Genomic DNA, 23,191 nt, shown 5'->3' on the forward strand with positions numbered 1-23,191 from the left:
TTGAAGACTACCTTTATTTTTACCTCTGTAGAAGTGTTTGAGATCTTAAATTAGCAATTTTATAGCAGATAGATTGATGTCAGGTCACTTAAAATTCTAATGATATTTATATTTTTTGGGGGGGGAGGTGTGGTTTAGTCATGGGGCCTGAATTCTGGGTCTGGGCACTGTCCCTCAGCTCTTCAGCTCAAGGCTAGCGCTCTACCACTTAAGCCATAGCGCCACTTCCAGCTTTTTTCGTTTTGCTTATGTGGTGCTGAGGAATAGAACCCAGGGCCTCAGGCATGCAAGGCAAGCTCTCTACCACTGAGCCACCTTCCCAGCCCCCTAATGATATTTATATTCTAAAAACAGACTTTTTTCAAGGGAAAAATGCTATTTTTATGTAAATAGACTGCATATTATAGTTTAGGGTGCTTTTTACTATCCTAACAGTCCTAAGTTCTTGAATAATTTTTAAAAATACTAATATTAGCAGACATAGTAATAACACTTTTCAGTGAAAAATCTGCTACATTGGATTTTATTTCTTTTTAATTTTGTATTTTCAGTTCTAAACATATTATGCCTATTTTTTACACTCTACCGTTATTTACCAGAGAAATTTTATATAAATGAGCATGATGTTTCCCAAGAAACTTGTTTCCTAAGGTATTATTCTTTATAAAGTTATTTTCATATGAAACTGTCCTTTAACTTTTGTGTATGTGTGTGTGTTTGTGTCAGTCATGGGGTGCTGTCCCTCAGCTCTTCAGCTCAAGGCTTGCACTCTACCACTTGAGCCATAGCACCACTTCCAGCTTTTTCTGCTTATGTGGTACTAAGGAATCGAACCCAAGGCCTCATGCTTGCAAGTCAAGCACTCTACCACTGAGCCAACTTCCCAGCCCCCCTGTCCTTTAACTATTAAAAAAAAATAATCTGATGAAACCTAGGAGTACCCTGGCTACATTTGTTGCTAATGCAGTTATAAAAGACACACACACACACACACACACACACACACACACACACACACACACACACATACACACACACACACACACACACACACACACACTATACATTGTTACGTCAGGCTTACTTGTTTGTATTGCTTGCCTCTTTATCTATAGATAAATCACTCTTGGCAGCACGTCTTACATACTTGTGAAACATTTTGAAATCTGTAAAACATTGTACAAATGTGTGAGTCAGTCAAAGACAATCAGATTGTTATTACTTTAATTGTTGACACCAATGGCTGGCAAGTCTCCTGGTCCCTTCCCAAACTGTGACTGGAGATTCAATGAATTTCCCAACCCTGCTGCACATGCTTTGCATGTCACTTGTGTGGAACTCATGGCCTTGGCAGTTCCAGGCAAAGATGTTGGCAATGCCCTTCTAAATGTCGTCCTGAAAAGGTATGTATTCTGTCTCTGGTAGGAGACAGAGCTGTGAAACAAACCTGTGCTTCAAGCTAATGCCCTTTAGACATTACTTGTCTACAGGTTCCTTATCCTGTTTTTGTAACGTAGATGGTAAAAGGAATGAGCTCTAATGAGGTTCAGAAAACCTAAGTGTCTTTCCATCTTACTCCTGAATACCTGTTTGACATTTAATTTAGGAATAATGGGAACTTACCACTAAAACTGGTCTTTCAAGATTCTCACCAGCTGGGGTAGCTTGTCTAGCAAGTTCACAAACCTGAGTTAATTCTCTTAAGAGCAGCAGAACAAAAAAGATTCTTGTAAAAATAGACATAAAGTAAATAATAATGATTTGGGGAAATGAGGAAATAGTCTTTTTAGCCCAACAATAATGTTAAAAGTTACAACAAAAACTAAAGTGGCTTTTTAATTTTAAAAGTTTTTATCAATAGGAAACTCCTTCTAGTTTTTTAAAGTAGTTGTCAATTCTCTGAATTGTATATTTTTAAAAGTGAAAAGATACGTCATATAAAATGCTTTTGTAATTTCACATGTATTTTTTTTTCATCCATTTGCAGTCAGCCGTTAGTGCCGAGAGAGAATATTACAGCATGGATGAATGCTATTGGTTTGATCATCACTGCTCTACCAGTGAGTTAATCATTGTACTTGGTACTTAATGATGAAATACACATAGCAATTTCTTGCTGACCAAAAGAAAAATATGCATGCAGAATGATTTTATAAAAAGTTGTTACACAGATTAGAGAAATTTTTATTTTTAAAGTCTTTCATGTTATTACTGCCTTTCTGTATCTGTTTTAAATGCACTTACCAGACTTAACTATCTGTGCATTCTTTGGTACCACCTTATTTATCCAACTTCAATTTTAACCTTATAATCTGAACTATTGTTGGCTATTTAACATTTTACATATGTTATACATCTAGAACTTACAAAGCTTACTGAGACATTTTAAATCTTTGGATATGTTAGTAAATAAGACATTGAACAATAACTCACTTTCTTTCTGTCATCTTTGAAGTCTGTTCACTCTTTATGGGCTTTGGACTTCCCTGACTTCCCTAGCTCATGTGAAGGTCTCCCTGCTCTGACTTCCATAGTCAACACCACATCATTGTGTGATCAATCTTTAAATAATATTATGTAATACAGTTCTCAACCACTTAGTTTGATTGTGCAACTTTATGAATCAAGTTTCTTCGCTTATATACCTTCCAAGTATATGTATTTCCAAATTTTACATGCCATTGTTACCTGTGTATGTTTTGCTTGAGTCGGTTTACTGCATGGTAAGTGTCAAATATTAAATAAACTGGACCAGATGCATGTATGGAGCCTTCAAACTGACCAGCATTTCTCCACAGGTAGTTATGACTAACTTTGACCTGTTACAAAACCACCCAACACTGTTCTGAAATCTCTGCTGCATAGACACAAGCTGGAAAACTAAAAAGCCTTGAAGGAGCTGAAAAGAATTGTATTATAGACTTTGGGATAGAATACTAAATAAGTGGTATTTTTCACCAGACTTTCCTCTTGATTTTAAAGGAACCATATTGGATTGTCCTTCATGATCGAATTGTGAGTGTCATCAGCAGTAACAGTTTGACATCAGAAACAGAGTGGGTTGGCTATCCGTTCCGCCTCTTTGACTTCACTGCTTGCCATCAGTCCTACTCAGAGATGAGCTGTAGCTATACGTTAGCTCTAGCACACGCTGTGTGGCACCATTCTAGCATTGGACAACTCTCTCTCATTCCAAAGTAGGTACAACTTCTTGAAAAAAATAAGTCAACCGTTTCCTAAAAAAAAATCTTATGTACAGATAAAGCATATATGTGTGTGTGTGTGTGTGTGTGTATATGTGTCTGTATGACAACAATTTGCAAAATAAGTGTTCTAATTAAAGTTTCTAGTTACTTAGAAAGCCTCTTATTTCAGAATTACTTTAAAAAATTGACTTGTATAGACAAGTAATAATAGTATCTATTTCTCCATTATAGTTTCGGGAAACTTAGTCAAATGCATCCTTCTTTCCTTCCAGAATATATCCCAAATTGTTGCTTTTGGAAGTAAAGTAACTGCCTATTGTCAATTTTTTTTTCATGACCATAAAATGGGTATTAATTAGATTCAAATTTCCTAGGAATTACATTTATGATAGAGTAATAGTTATTCTCTTTTTCTTTCCAATTGTTCACCTGTCAGTCAATAGTTATACTATAAGAATCAATTCTAAATTATCAGAATTTATTTCAGTAATCAGAACCAATGAAAGATGCAAGATTAATTACAAATATTGTTACCAAAATTCAAAAAACAAATTGTGAATATTGTAAATACTTTTGATAGTTTTGTAAATACTTTGCTAACAGAAATTCAAGATTCAACTTACTTCACCTCACAAGAGTTTCCAATCTTCAAATTCTAGGTTTCTCACTGAAGTACTTCTACCTATAGTAAAGACTGAATACCAGCTGCTTTATGTGTACCATCTTGTGGGACCATTTTTACAGAGATTTCAGCAGGAGAGAACGCGATGCATGATAGAGGTAAATTATGATCTAGTATAACATAAACCATAAGTTCTGAAGGATCTGATTTTCTTGCCCAGTGTTTTTCAAAATGCAGGTCATAGGTGTTAGTAGTCATTTTGGTATAATAGTCAAATCAGTTTTTATACTTGAAAGTCTTTTTGGGTAACCTACCATGTTTTTGTGTTTAGTGTGGGATGTGTTGAACTATAGATAATGGAGGAAATATCCTATCATTGAAGTTGAAAAGAAAAGGCTGCAGAAGTAAATTTGAAAATTTATGGAGAAATTAAAGAAAACCATGGGACTAAATGAAGTTGGTTACTTGTAAGAAAATGTATAGTTATTGTAAGAAAATGTATAGAATAAGAAAATCCACCAGGAGCAGACCCTTAAAAGAAAGCCTTAACTGCTAAATGGAATGAGGAAGACAAGCCTACAGATTCCTGAAGGACAGAAAAGGGTCTTTTAAGATAAATAACTAGGTTATGAAGTGAAATCCTAGTGATGACCTAGCAGTGAGCATTATAGTATTATAGGTTCTGTTATAAATGCAGGCTGCATCATACCTCCCATGTGTGTAGAGGTACATGATCTTTAGCAAACATTTTGTCCCCATGTGCTGGTGTTGTCATGGAGTTCAGCTGCATCGTGCTTGATTAGTTCACCAATTTGGCCATTTGAATAACTTTATATTGTTATTGAATAGATTGGTGTGGCATTTTATGATATGCTACTGAATGTCGACCAGTGTAGTACCCATTTGAACTATATGGATCCCATTTGTGACTTCCTGTATCATATGAAGTATATGTTTACTGGTGACAGCGTGAAAGAGCAAGTAAGTTCAATTTAATTATTTTTAACATTTGGCTTACAAGATTGAACATAAAGGGATAAACTTTTTTGTTTAATATTTGGTTAGCTTTTTCTTTTATGAGAGAAGGGCTGATACCAGGCCTATTTAAGGCTATAAGGGGGTCTTTTTTTAGATATAGTAACAAATAATGTAATTTCTCTCACTCTTCCCCTTCGATATTTGCAACAAAAACCTAAAAAGAAAAAAGACCTCTAGGAAGTTAATAGTAATCTCATTAGGACAGCCTAGGTTTAGTATAAAAGCTAAAACAGAAGTAAAGGAGTCCCCACCTCCCTCACTGATCAGGGCATACCATGGACATTGGTAATAAAGACATCAACTCCTTAAGAGTATTTGAAGGATGTAGAAATGCTTACTTTGAAGAAAAATTCCTAGGGAATTGTTTAAGTCCTCACTATTTTAAGGGCTTCCACATGGAATAAGTATTGGATGTGTTCTGAATCACATAAAACTGGTTAGAATTCTACTAAAGTTAAAGAATTCTACTGAACTCAACATGGAGAGGCATTTCTTGCTAGAGGTGGCTAAAGGGGGAATGACCTCCTTGGATCATACATAAGTTTTCTGTGGGTAGAAATAAGGCCAATGGAGTCCATACCTCTCATCCCCTTTTTATTTTTTCATCATTTCTTAGAATTTTTTTGTCAGTCGTGGGGCTTAAACTCTGGACTTTGGTGCTATCCCTCAGCTCTTCAGCTCAAGGTGAGCGCTCTGCTGCTTGAGCCACAGCGCCACTTCCAGTTTAGTAGTGGCTTATTGGAGATGAGAGTCTCATGGACTTTCCTGCCCAGGCTGGCCTTGAACTGTGATCCTCAGATCTCAGCCTCCTGAGTAGCTATAGGATTACAGGAGTGAACCACTGGTGTCCAGCTAGAATTTAGATTTGTTGGATTTTTTAATTTATTAATTGTACAATGTAAACCAGTTTCATTATATTCCAATCATGCATAAAATGTCCTTGGTCATATTTGCTCTCTCTGTTGGAAAGGAAAGCAGATTGATTTATAACCATATGAATTCTAGTGTATGGGATTCTTTTTTTGGAGCTGGAGATAATGAGTAGTTGATTCCTTTATGCTGCAGCTGAAATGTCAAAGAAAGAGAACATTTGTGTCTGCTTTTGTTAACACAGAACATGGGGAGAACCAATAAAAAGGCTTCTGTTTAAAATATTTTTTTATATTTGGGAGTAAGAAAATTTGACATGTAAGAATATAAAAATGGAAAAGTTATTCAGCTGAGCTTTCCTCCTAAGGTCAAAGGGCATTTGAGTATATAACTAAGAAAACTGTAAAAAACATATTTCCTTAAAATATTTTAAGACTATATCTAATTTTGGTTAGCTTGAATTCCAAGTATAAATCAACAAAAAAATTAGATTCATAGGTAAATATTCAAACATGAGTTTTTCATATGACTTTAAAATACAGTGATGTTTCATGCTTCTGTAAAGGTGGCATTTAAAAAGAATGAGTTGGGGCTGGGAAGATGGCTCAGTGGTAGAGCGCTTGCCTTGCATGCCTGAGGCCCTGGGTTCGATTCCTCAGCACCACATAAGCAAAAAGAAAAAAGCCGGAAGTGGCGCTGTGGCTCAAGTGGTAGAGCGCTAGCCTTGAGCTGAAGAGCTGAGGGACAGCACCCAGGCCCAGAGTTCAGCCCCACGACCGGACCAAAAAAAAAAAAAAAAGAATGAGTTGTTGGATGTATAAAATTTCCAGTATAAGCTGTAGCTATTTATTAGGAATACACACACACACACACATATACACACACATAGCTTTTGGTAGTGGGATGGCTAGTTAGCTAGTAAATGGTCAGTTCGTGTGTGTGTGTGTGTGTGTGTGTGTGTGTGTGTGTGTGTGTAAATATAAATTTGGAGACACACCTCACATGGTCACATACACTCATGTGTGAGATGGAAAAATCAGTATTCTTTCTCATGTAAGGAAAAAAAGTAATTACCTGTTTTTGTTAAAAACATGTACAGCAATGTCTTATCTCCCCCATTTCCCTCCCTAGTTTATTACTTTTTTAAAGGAGGGAAGTAGAAGTTCTCTGATTCAAATATTTCTTAATGTGTTTCACCTCACAGGTAGAGAAGATCATCTGCAATTTAAAACCAGCTTTAAAACTTCGTCTTCGCTTCATCACGCACATCAGCAAGTTGGAGCCTGCTGCAGTGCCTCAGCCAGCTGTAAATAGCGGTTCTCCAGCACCTCAGTCTACTCAGGTGCCAGCGCCCTTGCCAGTGACTCAGTAAGGCTGGAATTACCATGGAGAAAATGGAAAATACAGCCATGTTTGCAAGTGGACTCAAATCTATTAAATCTGAACATGATTTGCTGTGATTCAGATTGTTTTATTTTTATTCAAATGGTGAATGTCTTGACACTTTATACTTCCCATCTCCCTATCATATTTTTGTCTCTAAGAGATCAAGTAAACTACATGTTGTTTATATTTGTAACAATTTACTAAGACTCCCCAGAAACTTAGAAGTATCTGTGCAAATAACTTAGTAGGCATTCAGTCATTCTTATTTTAACCATTATTTTGTTTTTTTGCTATTAATGGCAAATTCTCTCTTCAGGTACAAAGTTCAAATACTCTTCAAATACATGTAAAAGAGTCATTGCAAATCCTTTTATACATAAATCTCCTTAATACATCTTCAGGATAATAGAGTTTTTTGTTTTTGATGTTTTAATCAACAAAAAACTCTAGATTTCAATACCATAGCAAACAGATTTCATATTCTTTTGTAAATAATTTGCAAATTTCCAAGTAAAGACTTCTAATGTTTCTACCAAGGTATATTTGGCAGTTTTTTAGCCTTTGCTTTGAATTTACTGTATTGTATGGAGTTGGAAACTACAAAAGGCAAATAACACATCTGAAAATATGTAAATCTGAAATAAATACAAGAAATGTGAAAATACACAAATTCTCATGCTTAAATGATTGATTTTCCTATCATTGTTTTTAAAACTAAATTAATTGTGCCAGACTGAGGAGGTTCATGCCTGTAATCCTAGCTACTAAGGGGTCTGAGATCTGAAGTTTGCCATTTGAAGCCAACCTGAGCAGGAAACTCCATGAGGTTCTTAAGTTCAGTAAACTCTGGAAAGCTCAAGTGTAGCTGTGGCTTAACTGGTAGAGCACTAGCCTTAAGGGAAAACGAAAGCTCAGGGACAGCACCTGAATCCTGAGTTCAAGCCCTAAGACTAGCATTAAAAATAATAATAACTATAAATATATACAAGTAAACACACTGGATGTTAACCAAGGGGTTACAAATGAATTAAATGAAATGTGTAATAAACTAAACTATGGAGAGAGCACAAAGATGTAATTCTTCAAAAAGACTGAGCCAAAACCCAACAAAGTAAGTGCCAGGAAATGGGTACTTATAAGAAGGTAAAGTAGGGCCAAAGGGAGAGGGCAGGAAGCATGAAGAAGGGAAGAGTCTAGAGAATACAGGCAAGAATGCATCGTATATACCACAGAATTGAGAAGTAAAGGGGGGGGGGATAAAAGATGGAATCAGTCCAGATGCCCCTCAGGTCAAGAAAATGTGGTATATATACATAATGGAAAATTATATTACCCCATTTGTAAGGAAATGGAAAGATTTGGAAAAGTTTATATTAAGCAAAGTAAGCCAGACCCAAAGAAACATAGGCTATATGAGTTAAAATTTTGGGTTACAGGAGGAAAATGAGATGGCAGAGACTCTTCTAACATGCATGTGGTTGTTAATGTAGTACAACAAAAATTCTTCCATGGAGCTCACTTCATTACAGAACTCTGTTGAGTTCCTGTATAAAGTAGAAAAGTTCCTGTATAAAGAGAAGAGTTTGCTTTGTTTCTTTTGATTGTTAGTTTCTTTTTGTGTGTGTGTGTGTGTGTGTGTGTGTGTGTGTGTGTGTGTGTGTGTGTGTGTGTGTGTGTGTGTGTGTGTGTGTGTGTGTGTGTGTGTTTTCCATTTTTCTTAGTATGTCTCAGAGTTTTTAGGGTGCTTAGGGATTTTAGCTGAGATACTGTAACTACACCGACTAAAGGGTAAGACATTTTGATGCCACAGATAATTTTGATTGAAATCCTAATACTGATTTAGCAGATCTTGCAAACAAAATGGCTTGAATTTGGGGATGAATGAGTTTTGGGAAAAATATTTTCTATTTTCCATAACGCTACCTCAATAACATCCATGTTTAAAATACCAATAATATCATGCTTAATGCTTAGAAAGTTTAAAATAGGGTCATCTAATATTAATGAACTTGGAGATTGCCTAAGCCTGTGATTATCCATTTTACAGATGAAAAAGAAAAAAACAAAAAACAGAACCACCTTCTCCCGGGTTCTGCAATATTTTAGAGATGGCTATTCACAACCTCGACAAATATTTACAGTAAAGCAGTGTAGTGTATACATACATACATGCATACATGTAGAGCGTTACATGTATTTAGAAAGGTGTAGACAACAAAATCTTATTATAAAAGAGTTTATTACAAAAATCACATATTTTGAACCATATGGACACATGGACACCACCCTCCCCCCCATGGGTATTTTTGTCACCTGTTAGAGGGGATGGAAGAACTTCTGTTACTGTATTTACTTAAATGCCACCATATTTAGTTGGAAATTAATTTGTGTTTTTTAAGGATAAATCCTAGTCTAAAAGTGTTCTTATTTCAAAAGTTAAAATGTTCCTATTGTAAATTTCACAGAAGAATTGATAAAATGTATACTCATATGCTTGGAAAGATATTTTCAAAGAGAATAAATCTTTGAGAAGAACTGTGGCCTTCCACATTTACTTAGGTGGGCTAAGGTAATTAATCCCAGGTTCATGATTTCCCTCCCGAGCCACCCCAAAACAAGCCTTTGTTATGGCTACTGCTGAGTTCACTGTTCGAGTTATGTCTTCTGACGTCTTCCCCAGGCATGGGTTTACTTCCATTATATCTAGTCCTGACAGTAATCCTACAACAACATAAAAAAGGATAATGATATAATTGATTTTAAAAAAATACGCGGCATGTTAACATCAGTACACAATGGCTTTAAAAGTTATCTAGTAACTAAGGCCACCTAAAAACCTAACTATTAAATCACTCAATGGAGTGTATCCGCCGGCCCTTGGTTTTCAGATCAAGGAGAAGTAAGTTCATGCTAACCAACTGTACATATCTGTATTGTCTCTACTTGTTACCTGTCTTGTAGATTTCTTCTGCGATGTAGAGACCTTCCCTGAGAGACAGACCGCCCACCACAGGTGTGCCAGTCGCTGGTGTATAATATGGGTCCAGTCCATCCACATCAAAACTCAGGTGAATTGGCCTTGACTTTCTTTAAGAAGTAGGAAAATACTTCAGCTTAAAAATGATATTAAGGAACCTCCATACTACTTTCCAAAGTGGTTGAACAAGTTTACACTCCCACTAACAATGCAGTAAGGTTCCCTTCTGTCCACATCCCCTCTCCCCTATGACCCAGCAATCCCATTTTTGGGCATTTACCCGAATGATCACAAACAAGACCATACTAAAGCTACTAGCACAACTATGTTTATTGCAGCATTATTTACCATAGCTAAGATATAGAAGCAACCCAGATGCCCCTTAGTAGATGAATGGATCAAGAAAATGTGGTATATATACACAATGGAATTCTATGCCTTCATCAGAAAGAATGACATTGCCCCATTTGTTAGGAAATGGAAAGGCTTGGAGAAAATCATATTAAGTGAAGTAAGCCAGGCCCAAAGAAACATAGGTCCCATGGTTTCCCTTATTTGCAATAACTAGTATATGTCTGAGTCAAGCAGAAAAGGTCAGATAAGTTGATATTAGGTGAAATGAACCCCAAGATAAGTATTCAAATGTTTTTTTCTTTCATGCGATTGTTTCTAACATATTTATAAGATGATTTCTTTCTTGCTTTGTATGTCCCTCCCCCATGGTATAACCCCTGCTTTCACTGTATTTGATGTTGGTATAATTTGTGGAGGGGAAGGGAAAAAATAAATCGTTTAAATAGGGATACGGGTGGACCTATTGCAACAATGAGATGTACAAGTTGTTATGTCGAAAAATGAACTTTACAATTTTGGCGGGGGTGGGGGGGGCGAGAGGAATGGGAAGGAATAGGAAGGGGAAACAGGAGGAGGCAACAATGCTTGATAAGAAATGTACTCATTATCTTGCCCATGTAATTGTAACCCCTCTGTACAGTATTTTCACAATAAAAAATGATAATTATGTTTGATATTTAGTAAATAAATACAACTCTTACCCTGCTTTATTTCTTTATTTAAAAAAAAAATAGACCAGTAAAGTTCCAGGATTTTTTTAACAACTTTTTTAGTAACATATTGACTAGTGTCAGCAAGCTTTTATGATACACACACAAAACACACACTCCTGTGAACATCTTACCTTCCCAGGAGATAGCTGAGCGTTTCTTCCATCACCTTGCCAATTCCCAGTTTATCCACTTCAGTCATGGAAAAACATTTAATACCCAGAGTTTTCACAATGTAGCTAGAAGAGGGGAGATTAAGATAATCTACAATTAGGAAGTCTGTCTCTGCTCCCTACTGTTTCCTTTTAAAGAAGAGAGAAATTTGGAAAAATATATCAAATATTTAAGTTTTGTGTTTAAATGTACATCAACTATATAAATGTATATACATAACTGCTTATATACTTGTGGACACACGTAAGTAGTGTATCTATATATACTATATACACTATATATATAGTGTATATAGTGTATATATACTAGATACTGTATATACTGTATATAGTATACTATATATACTGTGTATAGTATCTAGTATATATAGATACACTATATACACTATATATATATAGTGTGTGTATCTTTATATATACACACACACACTATATATAGTAACTTGCTATTTAAGTAATTCCCTTTTTTTGGCAGCACTGGGGTTTGAGCTTGGAGCCTGGCTTGCTCTGCAGAGACTCTGCCACTTGAGTTACACTTCTATCCCTTAAAATAATTTTCTTTGACAGATTTGGACAGTAAAACATACCCAGCAGACAAAAGAACAGAACTGAGGGTAAATCACATCCAGGAATAAACTCACTGTTCCCCAGGGTCCACGTCTCTCAAGCCAATATACACGATGTCCTTGGCAGATATGCAAGGAGTCACCCAGGAGAATCCAGGCACCGTGGGCATCTAAAATCACAGGGTTTCCAGTTAGATACGCCTTTCTTTTAAGCAAAGCCTACACTGAACATTAAGGACACTGGCTGAATTGCATTTATCTTACATTTGGAGCATAATTTTAAAGGAAATCATTTGCAAATAATATAAAATTGAAAAGAATGTCTGTCGCCTCTTATACCTTTCATTGCTTTGGCTTTACAAAACCTACCCTGTAGCCAGGATCTACCTGGACACATTTTTGTGTCCTCTGCCCCATTTCTTCTGGGCCCTGATTTTTGAGGACTCTAATGTCAAAAAATGAGTGTATTTCTATGACTTTGCTTTCTTGTAAGGACTTAATCCATACAGCAGCCTGGAAAGGCTGAGGGAGATAATTGGACAAAACCCTTCCATGTTCCTTATGCTGCATTGTGATAAATGACACCCATTTCATTCTGAATCCAAGCTTTCAAAGCTTGACATTTTGTATGTTTGTAAACACAACCCTGATCATCAGTTAAAAGATGTTACCTTTGAGTATTTGACATGGGTCGTTTCGTATCCTTTGTATCGGTGAATACTAATAAGAAAGTCTGAGCTTCAATGTGAAATCACTCTCAAATTTTATCTTAAACATTTTAGAAAGGAAGTTTCCAGGGAACAGGGACAGATATCCTTTTATGATTTAGGATAGTAATAGCATTAAATATTAAACCCATCTGTATTTTAACACTGTGCTCAATAGGCAGGAACAGTCTTGCCAAAACAAGAAAGCTATGTGACATATAGTGGGGAAAGATGGGAACTGGGAGATTTGGCGTAGCCCTTACTCCAAGATTTGCTTGATATATACCTTTTGCATATTTGTTCATCTCTGAACTTCTACTAACATGTTTATAAAGCAGTATTCTGCCCCACCTCTGAGGGAAGATATACAGTTAAGCAATACATCATTCCTTCATCCTTTGAGTCCTTGGTTGCCACCAAACCATTGATTGAAAAAATAGGTAGGCTTATTATGATTTAGTCTATAATGAACATGTAAACGCTCCCTTGTCATTCCCTAAACAATATAGCATAACGATTTACATATCATTTCCTTATTATGTAAACAATACAGTATAATATATCCTTTAATTATTCCCTAAACTATACAGTTTGACTATATCATTTCATTATTAATAAATACAGTAGAACTATCATTTGCATATATCATTTGCATTACAAGTACTCTAGATATAATTTAAAGTGGATTACATGCAAATATTCTATGAGTGTGCTCAAGGTTTGGGCTCCTGGAGGACATCTGAATACAGAGTTACAGGTGCATATGGAATCAATTTAAGGTAGAGTCAGAAATCATTTGCTGCAGAGAAAATGGTTTGAGATTATACCAAAGAATAGTGATGTAAGATGATTCCTACTTGTCTTGAACTTCTGATTTACTATTACTGCTGTTGCTGCTGCTGCTGCTATTAATACTATTACTGAATACTTTATATCAGAGTACCAAGCAGCCTTTTACCTGTTTGCTCAGTTCTCTCATGAGGAAAGACACAGGCTGTCCATGCAAGTTCCCACTCGTGGTCGTCAGTGGAGTGTTGATGTCAGTGTGCGCATCCACCCAAATGACTGCCAGATCTGTGTGGACCCTGGCGTGGCCAGAAATGCTTCCGATTGCCAGACTTTGGAAGAAAAAGTTGTGAGAAGTAAGTTCACAATGTCATCACATAGATATCAGGTGCTTAGACTAGTGTGCCTGCATGGTTTTCTTTTTAAGTCAAATCTCATGGGCCTCAGAGGTAAGCACTTGTGACAGTGCAGAAGGTACAAGATGTACTGATTCTTATTCACAAGTGATAGTTGCACTGCTAGTATTTCTAAAGTCAGCTATTTATAAAAGCATTTTGTAATGAAAATCATGAATATAGCTTACCAAAAAAAAGCTATTCAAGCAATCCTTGGCTTTAGTTTCTATCCAACGCTCAAAGTTGAGTATGACTGAATACTTAATTTCTCTCACTGTTTTTAAACTCCAGCTCTTTTGTAATGGGGAAACATCACTCAGAAGTCCCTCCTCAGGCAGTAGCCAGTGGCTATTGCCGGTACTCTTTAACTGTCCATTCTCCTGCCATACAGTCTCCCCTGACATACTTTATGGGGCCCAGGATCTTCAGAGTCCATCCCAGATACTCCAAACATCTTGCAAGAACAGAATATCACTGAACTTAAAAGATTATGAATTACTGTAAAATTTCTGGATTGTCCCATGTGGGAATGTTTAAGTATAAATTTTCAGATTCTCAAACTGGAAACGTCATGTCTCAATGTCACCTAGAGGTGTTGTTACTTCTCATTTCTTATCTTTTGGCCACTTGCCACACATAAAATGTCCATTAAATTTTTTTTCCTCTTGAAAAAGAAAGCAAGGCCAGCCTTTTGACTGTGGTGTTGTTACAGAAACCTTGGTAATGGTTAGCTTTCAAAGAGGAAACAGGACAGTGAAGTAATTAGGTCTTATGTCAACAGCCATAGGAATGTTTCTACTTTTTAATCTCATTAACCCTCTGGCAAAATTACATTTTAGTGTGAAGACTGAAAAGTCTCCACACATAAAACTGATCTTTGCCACATTATAAGCATGAAACTTTGAAGAAAAACAACAAAACAAAACAAGGGTATGGTGAATTGGATGTGCATGCTAGTCTAACCCTGAGGAAATCCACACTGTAGATTAAGGGGGGGAAAAACTGCACATAACACACCCAGTTGGCAAACTCATCATGCATTTATGTGTTCGTGCACTTCAAAATGTTTACAACATATCCCTATAGAATAGAAAGCACATACATTGTTAGCCTCAATTAGTTTCATGTATCATCAGTAATCAAGTAGAATTATGGCATGAATTTCCCTAGTGCTTCATTATTAAGAAATGTAAGCCTATGATGAAATTCCATGTATTTTCTGTTGTGATAGATTTTTAAAAATAAAGTTAAGACTTCCAATAGAGATAAGCCATAAAATGATTTCTTAAAGGAAAAATAATGATCAGTGCATTCCTGTCTACATTTTCTCTCTATGGTCTTTGTTATACTTCTCTTATTCCATTTGTACCCAGTTTTATACAGCCCCTGTTCCAGACCTGTGGTCTCCACCCAGGACCACGCTGACTCTGTTATGCCTCTGAACTTCTTCCACCACACCAGCCAGCTTGCTAGTGGCTTTTCCCACAGATCTTGGATTCTTCACAATTTGAAAGGGCATGTCATTAGGAACATCATCAAAGGACAAGTCTCCATAGTCTTTCACATCACATCCTACAAGTCAAAGTTTCAAGTTACTAAATAGAAGCTTATCATTAATCGGCCTATAAATCTACACCAATGACCAATTTCAAAAGTAATAAGCAAGAAATATGTCTGGAAACACAGTAATCATTGTGAAGATAAAAATTGTGTCTGCTTTTGCCTGACATCACACACAGTGCCCCCACAAATACTTCTCAAATCAATCCACTTAGACTAAACACAAAAATATATCACCAGTAACTCTCAGTTTTGACCCTAGTAGAAATTCTCTCTCCCTTTCTCTCTCTCAGTATATATGTATGCTTTTCATCTTTCTACAATAAATGTGTTTGTAATAAGTTGTTCATATGTCCAAAAGTATACCAGAAATCGTTAATTTTTCCAAGATTAAATACACAGTATTTTCTAAGCTTTTTAACTCTGTATCAAGAATCTTGGTTTCCATCCAAGCAGTCACCTGATGATGTAGCCCAGCTTCCTATTCCGTCCATCATTCCTGCCTCAAGATGCTATCAGGAGTAAACATGTGCTTCGCACAGAGGACTACGCAAATACAGACTTTTGCATGAAATTTTTATATGAAAAAAGGCAATTAAAGTTCTTAAGGATCTGGATAGACTCCCAAAAAGACCGAGAAAAAAGATTTCAAAAACTAGAGAGCTGAAAAATGTATGATATGGGATCAGTTCAGTATTCTGAACTAGTCATTGTTTATTGTATTTTTTTAAGTCTGGGTATTTTTGACTCACCTTCATGAAATTTCACCTGATACAACATGTGACCAAACTATGCTTGCTAACTGAGGGAAAGGCCATTTACCCGTGCTTTCTGTTCTCTCTTAAATGCATTCCTCCCTCCCATACTTCTTCTTTCCTTCCTTCCTTTTTTCCTCCCTTCCTTCCTTCCCCTTCTCTCCTTGTGTCCTTCCCTTCTACTTCCCTTCCATTCTTCCTCCTTTTTTATGGCTTTATGCAATATAATTCTTAGTTACTAAAACTCACTTTAAGTGTGCAGCTCAAATGAGTTCTGGTATTATCTACATCTTGTATTACTACTATGTCCAACATGTAAAACATTTCCATTCCTTATAATTCCTGCCCTACTCCCAGGACTTGCTGATTTGCTTTCTTTAGCTATACTTTGGTCTTTCTAAAAATCCAATCAATGGAGTCACATAGTTATTTGTGTCTCTCCTCTTTCACTTGGCATTCTGTTTATGCCATCAATCAGTATTTTATCCCTGTGATTGATCCAGTCCTTTCTACTGTTGAGTACTATCTCATTGTACAGATGTACCACTTTTTATTTATATTTTCACCAGTTGATGGGTCATATTGTTGTTTTCATTTTGTTGGTTATCATAAATATTGCTACTATCCATTCAAGTTCAAGGCTTTATGTGAAAATGCATTTTCATTTCTCTTAAGTAAATAACTAGAACTACAAGGTCAAAAGATCATGGCATGTTTATCTAGGAAATGGTTAAACTGCTTTGCAGAGTGGCAATGTCATTTGCATAGCCACTGGAAATATATGAGGGTTCCAGTTGCTCTACAATCTCACCCATCACCATGTCAACGGGGATTTACCTACAAAAATAACATTCTGAAGCACACATGTTTAATATACATAATTTTACACTTGTATGCTATATGTGAACACATACTGTATAAACAGTAGATGTCATTTTTTGAAATTATATATTTTTTATTTAAATTTGGTTGCTTTATTTTGTATTTTTTTAAGTTCACAAAAAGCTTTACAATATCTATTTTCCCTGTTGATCATCAAGGCTTTATGGTAAGACAATAAAAGTTTTGTCACATCAGTTGGGCATTAGTCAAAAACAACAATCTAAATATAAGAACATTTAGCAAAATATACTGTAGAACACATCTGAATATATCTATCCTAAAATTAGACTTTAAAAGGCATCAAAAAGCAAAAACCAAATAAGCTGTTAAACACTGACAAGCCAAGCTATAACAGCTTTAAATGCTTGTGCTGTACTGAAATATATGTTAGTAAACATTTAATAACTTCAATAAAGTGAATAACTCCTCCATCTATGGTAGTGTCTCAAATTTTACTTGTAAAAAAATTTGATTAAAGGAACTGAATTCTGGGAATAGAATATTTAAGGGAAAGAAAAAACACTGAGAGGATAAAATAAAATCAACATCAGTGCCTTCTTGATCTTTCTAAAGTGAGCAACAATCACTATTCACACTGAAGAATAACATAATATGTGGAACTTTTATTATGCTTATATTTTATAAATGTTGGATAAGTTAAGAAGTTAGATCTCAAAGAGAGGAAAATTAAGGTGGTCTTAGAAAACTTACGTGGCCTTCATCAAAACTTGTAAAATGATATAACACATATTTTGAAGCACCCATCATAAGCTCCATTAAAATTATTTATACTGCTATTTCCACTTTCAATGTAAACTTTAGGTACTTTTAGATGAGGGCAACAATAAAGGGCATAGAAATAGGTCCAGAATTGAAGTGAGAACACAGTAGAAATGGAAAAAGGATGGGAGGATAAATAAATGCATGCAATTGGGCAGTAATAACAAACATGATTGTTAAAGTTTCCCTACTAACTAATGCTACAAAATTTTATTTTGGCTCAATGCACAGGACTGCTGAAAATGGCCAGGAACTAAGTGGAATATTCTAACGGTCCCTATTAAATTCTTAACTAACTCCTGATTTGGTTGGCTCACTCATGAAGGACTGGTACACACAGAGACTGCCAGTAGATGTCATTATTACTGTTTCATGTCTTTTTTTTTTTCGTCATGGGGGCTGAACTCTGGGCCTGGGCGCTGTCCCTCAGCTCTTCAGCTCAAGGCTAGCACTCTACCACTTGAGCCACAGTGCCACTTCTGGCTTTTTCTGGTGCTGAGGAATCGAACTCAGGGCCTCATGCATGCAAGGCAAGCACTTTACCACTGAGGCACCTTTCCAGCCCCACTGTTTTATGTCGTTTTACAAAAATATGTTATCTTACTTGTAGGATACTAACTGTAGCCCCTTGTTTTCCCCTTTTAATCCCTAACTCTTCTACCATCTACCAGACCCCAGTTCTTGCCTGCATGGATTCTTTTTATAGCAGTTTGACAGGAAATACAGCATGCCTGAGTGCAGAAGTAGTATATTCAGCATTCTTCTCATGCTCTGCTTCTTTAATAGGATATGCTTCTGAATTTCAAAGCAGTGCACACTCCTGTTGGATGAGCATCCCAAGACCTCACGAGTCTGCTCCTCCCCTATGTAAGGAGAGGATCTCAGGCTTGACATCCTTCATCTGAAACATTACCTTCTTTGCTAAGTTTCTCCAGAAGACCAGCATTTCTCATTGCTTCGGGGCCCTTTTCCACCCCTCCTCGTGGCTGAACAAGGAAAAAAAGTACTTCGGTCATCATGGCTATCAAATAGTAACTGTGATTTCTTCAGCTACCACAAAGCCAGAGATTTCTATTCCTCCATTTAATTTTCACAGTGAGGTACATTGAATTACTCCTGTGCCACAATAGAAGGATTTAGATTCGTAAAGTGACTTAATTTTCCATGAGGCTTTGAATTTCAAAACCTGCATCCTTTCTTTCCATCATACCATGTTGCCCCCTCCCACCCAGGGTAAACAACAAAACATGCTGACAGAGATAGAATCATGAAATGAAAAGGTCCTCTGTCTTTGAGTCACTGGTAAACAGATAGAAAATTTGGATATTTAACCTCAATTTTGTAACATGTCATACACACACACACACACACACACACACACACACACACACACACACACACACACACACACACACAGAGAAATAGAATGCTTCTAATTCAGCCTAGCAGAGATGTGTAAGCAAAGGCTGCCTGGAACAGCTGATCTTTGAGCAGAATCTTGCAGCATGAGTAGGGAGTCAGAGAGGCCCGAGGAGATGATGATGGAGAAACCTCACAAATAATCAGCAGAACAGTCTGGACACGGGAATCTGCAGGGAAAGAACATGGCCCGAAGAAACCCATATGCAAATCCTCCCAGAAATGTTAGGACTCTTGGGGAGAAAGAGGAAACAGAGAAGTTGTCACCTGGGAACTGAAACTACAAACAAAGCCCAACCCAGTACCATCAAGTTCTGACCTACTTAAACAGGCCATGAGAAATTCTACCTGTGCTGAGCAGCTATCTGGTAAACAAATACTCTTCCTCCATGTATGTCTTCCCCCAGCCTCCCTGACTGATACAGGTCTAAAGAGGTCTTTATCTTTCTGAACCTAATTCCCGACAGGGCTTTAACATATAAAACTACTTCCTTATGTCAGATGAAAAGCTATGGAAAGATATGTGTATATGCCAAGGATTGGAGCTGTGCTTTCTCAGTCAAATAACAGATGACTGGGAAAATCTCAACGGGGCCTGGAAAATGCTCAGTGTTAAATTCCACATCTGGCTACAAGACCACCTATATATGTTCCATAACACATTCTGCTCCTTTATGCCATTCTTTATTAAAGTTTTTTTTTGATTGACCATAATGTTTGTATATATTTATGAGCAAAAGTATGTGCCTTGATTCCTGAATATATTGGATAATGATCAACTCAGAGTAATTAGCATATCAATCATCTTTAACATTAATTATTTTTCTATAGTGAGTACATCAAAATCCTCTCCTATAACTACCTTGAAATATGCAGTGCATCCGTGTTCATTGTATTTACTCTGCTGCGTGTATTTAATCAGAACTGATTCCTTTTTGCCATGGCAGTGTGGTTGGCCAACCTCTTCCGATCCCATCTAGTAGATTTCGATCGAAACTTTAGATCAATCCATGTAGGATTGAAATATAGGAGAAACTTAAAAACCATGATTTAATAAAAACTCCCTAGCCATTTTTCCCTCTCCTGCAGATGTTAGAACAAATCTCCTAGACTCTTAGTGGGCATTGTATTTTCTGTTAAGAGACTCATTGAATTTCTCAGTGGATTTTTTTCTAGCATTCTTCATTTGTTTGATTAACAACTCCTCCTCCTCCTCCTCCTCCTCCTCCTCCTCCTCCTCCTCCTCCTCCTCCTCCTCCTCCTCCTCCTCCTCCTCTTCTTCTTCTTCTTCTTCTTCATCATCATCATCATAATCATAATTGCTTATTTTTTGTCAGTCATGGGACTTGAACTTGGGGCCTAGGGGTTGTTCCTGAGCTTTATCCACTCAAGGCTAACACTCTACCACTTTAAGCCACAGTTCCACTTCTGATTTTTGGGTGGTTCATTGGAGATAAGAGTGTCATGGACTTTCCAGTTCAGGCAGGCTTTGATTCATGATCGTCAGATCTCAGCCTCCTCAGTAGCTAGGATTAGAGTCATGAGCTACCAGCGGCCAACTAATTGGCTTGTTTCTTAAGATTAGTCTTTACTCATTGCTTGTTTTTATCTGTCCATTTCCACAATTGTTTTGCCAGCTCCACTGACTTTCTGAACAAATCCCAGTCCCTAGCTGGTCACAAATACCAGGTCTGCTATGGAGTTGAACTCTCTGAGGAGGCGTCAGTGCAGGTCAAGGATACAAATTTTGGAATCAGAAGCCAGGGCTATGTGATCCTGGACAAGTTAGCTAATCCTCTGAGCCTTAGTTAACCCAACTAAACAGAAAAATAGTACTTAACTCATTGCTTACTCATTGCCTTGCAAGTGGGTGAGGCAAGGGATGTAGCTCTTCCTCAGGCTCAAGCTTTTAGTCATCTGACCTCTAATCTCTTCTGTACCTGGCTGTCAAACTTTTACTTCCTTCCTTTAGGTAGAACAAAGTTTCTATGTTGGCCATGTCCCCCTCTATTATATGAATTAGAATGGAAAAAAATCTCTCATTCCTTATAATCAAGGGACAGCAAGCTCCATACTTATCATCATGTTTTAATGAGAGAAGAGTCAGGTCAAGTAGATTCACTGAGAATATGAAAACTCATTAGGCTGCGTTTTAACATACTTTTCTCTAGAGTAATCATTATTATTAGGGGGTTCATCTTGTGCTGAGGCTCAAGGGCTAAAACATCTTGACCTCTTTCCTTCCTTCCTTCCTTCCTTCCTTCCTTCCTTCCTTCCTTCCTTCCTTCCTTCCTTCCTTCTTTTTTCCTTTCCTTCCTATTAGTAATATAAACTGCTCTAAGAACAGGTGAGCATATTGTGGATTTTAAAAGCAACATGTGTCAACAAAATATCCCTGTGTTCTTGGAGCTCTCTCTGGATGGTTGCCAGGGGAAGTGAAGTAGTATTTACTGACAGCCCAAATGTGGTTTGGGCCTCCAACCTCTGACCTCTTCCAATTTGTTTTGCAATAAAAGCCAGAGTGCACAGCAAAAGTTCAGAATTGAAAGACTGAGACTGACTCGATTCTAAAATAAAATAAAAAAAATTAACCACGGATGAAAATATTCCTTAGAAAAACAAAATCAACCTTAAGAGTTGCAACTACCAGAGTATTTGGTTTGCTTTTGATTTTTTTCCTTTCTCTCTAAGCATAGCCATATTGATGTTGAAGACATTCTGTCATTTCATTATAGTTACCATGATGAGTGTACTCAGGCAGAAAGAAAAGACTGTCCACTTAGACAATGCCGGTGTGTGTTCATTCACACTTAGGTGGTCCTAAGGCAATCTGAGAGTTGCCTGAATCCATTATTCCTGTCACTGTGGCCAGTTTGCCAGGGTTATTTTTTTTGTTTCCCTCCTCAAAAAGAGACACATGTTTCTACCTTAGCCCATGAGCCAATGGTATTATAGATTCAGTAAAACTCAAAAATAATATGAATCCTTCACCAATTTACATAAATCATTAACATTTAAGTTTGCCAAATTAGAAGTCGGAAGTTTGCTACCAATCTATTAAGATTTTTTTCTCCAGCCATTAATTATAAGACCAATGTGTTTTCTTAAAATTTTCCTTCCCACTGATTACAGAACAATCATCAAAAACAGCAAGAGCAAAAATCCTAGATGAGCTATAACACAGAAAGTCCATCTCAATTCAGAAAAAAATACCTTGCTTAAATAGGAGTAAACATTCGGTAGAAGCATCTGAAATGGGGTTTGGCTGAGATTGGGTTTGAAATATAAATATACTGCATCACAAAATGGTAAGAGAACTTCTGGCATGTTCCTTGGCCAGATTATACAGAGAAACTTAAGCATATAGCAATGCCTTACAAAAGCAAAGTCCAAAAACATTTCAATAAATGCCAGCTTTAGAAGCCAGGCTTTCCACTCACCTGTCCCTTTGAGAAAGGAGCTCCAATAATCCCTACGGATTTTGACTTCGAACTCATGCTGCTCAGATCCCTCTCTCTGCTGCAATATGCAGGCTATTCAGTTTTCCAGCTGGTCACCACCTGCTGCAAGCCTACAACACTGAGGGCACATCTTTTTCCTCACTTATAATTGGGTTGGCTTTGTTTATCTTTATTTTAATGAGGTGGCTGGCCACACCTACTGAACGGAAGAATGACAGAGTCAACAGAAAATCTTGCAAATGCTCCGTATGTGGAATGAGTCGGATTCCTCTGAGCCCAGGTCTGTGGTTATGTGAGCATTATTCACATTCATAGCTCACACCCTTTTCGTTTTATTCTTAAAGCCAGCTGGGATGAATGACATTAATCTTTTCTCAGTGACACATGATTTCATCAGCACATTAAGTGCAATGGCTCCATCTATGCAGATTACCTTCCCCACTGCTGTGGCTGTAAAGAGGAGTCGCAGAGAAGGCTGGGACTGTCATCATTGCCTCTGGCTTTCCTTCCAGTTCTAACATCCTGAGTGAAGACAGAGTTTACC

The 23,191-nt window shown here is 36.9% G+C and overlaps 2 protein-coding genes across 3 annotated transcripts in view; one reads left to right on the top strand and one right to left on the bottom strand.

Annotated features, from left to right (window-relative positions):
• Med23 (mediator complex subunit 23) overlaps positions 1-9,277 on the top strand; it is a 45,207-nt gene extending 35,930 nt beyond the window's left edge. For both annotated transcript variants that reach the window (XM_070010486.1, XM_070010487.1), the window contains 6 exons: positions 1,238-1,403; positions 1,988-2,060; positions 2,983-3,197; positions 3,866-3,986; positions 4,678-4,809; positions 6,941-9,277. In XM_070010486.1, the coding sequence (XP_069866587.1) occupies positions 1,238-1,403; positions 1,988-2,060; positions 2,983-3,197; positions 3,866-3,986; positions 4,678-4,809; positions 6,941-7,108 (875 nt within the window). In that variant the 3' untranslated portion in view covers positions 7,109-9,277. The remainder of the gene's footprint in view (positions 1-1,237; positions 1,404-1,987; positions 2,061-2,982; positions 3,198-3,865; positions 3,987-4,677; positions 4,810-6,940) is intronic.
• Positions 9,278-9,342: 65 nt separating this feature from the next.
• On the bottom strand, positions 9,343-22,771 carry Arg1 (arginase 1). The gene is made up of 8 exons (XM_070010489.1): positions 22,627-22,771; positions 18,681-18,753; positions 15,188-15,362; positions 13,568-13,727; positions 11,978-12,072; positions 11,298-11,402; positions 10,073-10,209; positions 9,343-9,843 (listed from the first exon to the last, which is right to left on the bottom strand). The coding sequence occupies exons 1-8, from the start codon at positions 22,681-22,683 to the stop codon at positions 9,674-9,676; spliced, it is 972 nt and encodes a 323-aa protein (XP_069866590.1). The 5' UTR covers positions 22,684-22,771; the 3' UTR covers positions 9,343-9,673.
• Positions 22,772-23,191: the final 420 nt, after the last annotated feature.

The sequence above is a fragment of the Dipodomys merriami genome, unplaced genomic scaffold (assembly GCF_024711535.1).
Source record: "Dipodomys merriami isolate MVZ:Mamm:240054 unplaced genomic scaffold, mDipMer1.0.p SCAF_8, whole genome shotgun sequence".
Lineage (NCBI taxonomy): Eukaryota > Metazoa > Chordata > Mammalia > Rodentia > Heteromyidae > Dipodomys > Dipodomys merriami.

What these genes read in the sequence shown, in the direction of transcription:
- Arg1 (XM_070010489.1), bottom strand. Translation starts at nt 22,683, where the DNA reads ATGAGTTCGAAGTCAAAATCCGTAGGGATTATTGGAGCTCCTTTCTCA. An exon ending in GTCCTGGGTGGAGACCACAG is followed by an intron (nt 13,728 to 15,187) that starts GTCTGGAACAGG and finishes TTTCTTCCAAAG; the next exon opens with TCTGGCAATCGGAAGCATTT. An exon ending in TGAGAGAACTGAGCAAACAG is followed by an intron (nt 12,073 to 13,567) that starts GTAAAAGGCTGC and finishes CTGTGATTTTAG; the next exon opens with ATGCCCACGGTGCCTGGATT.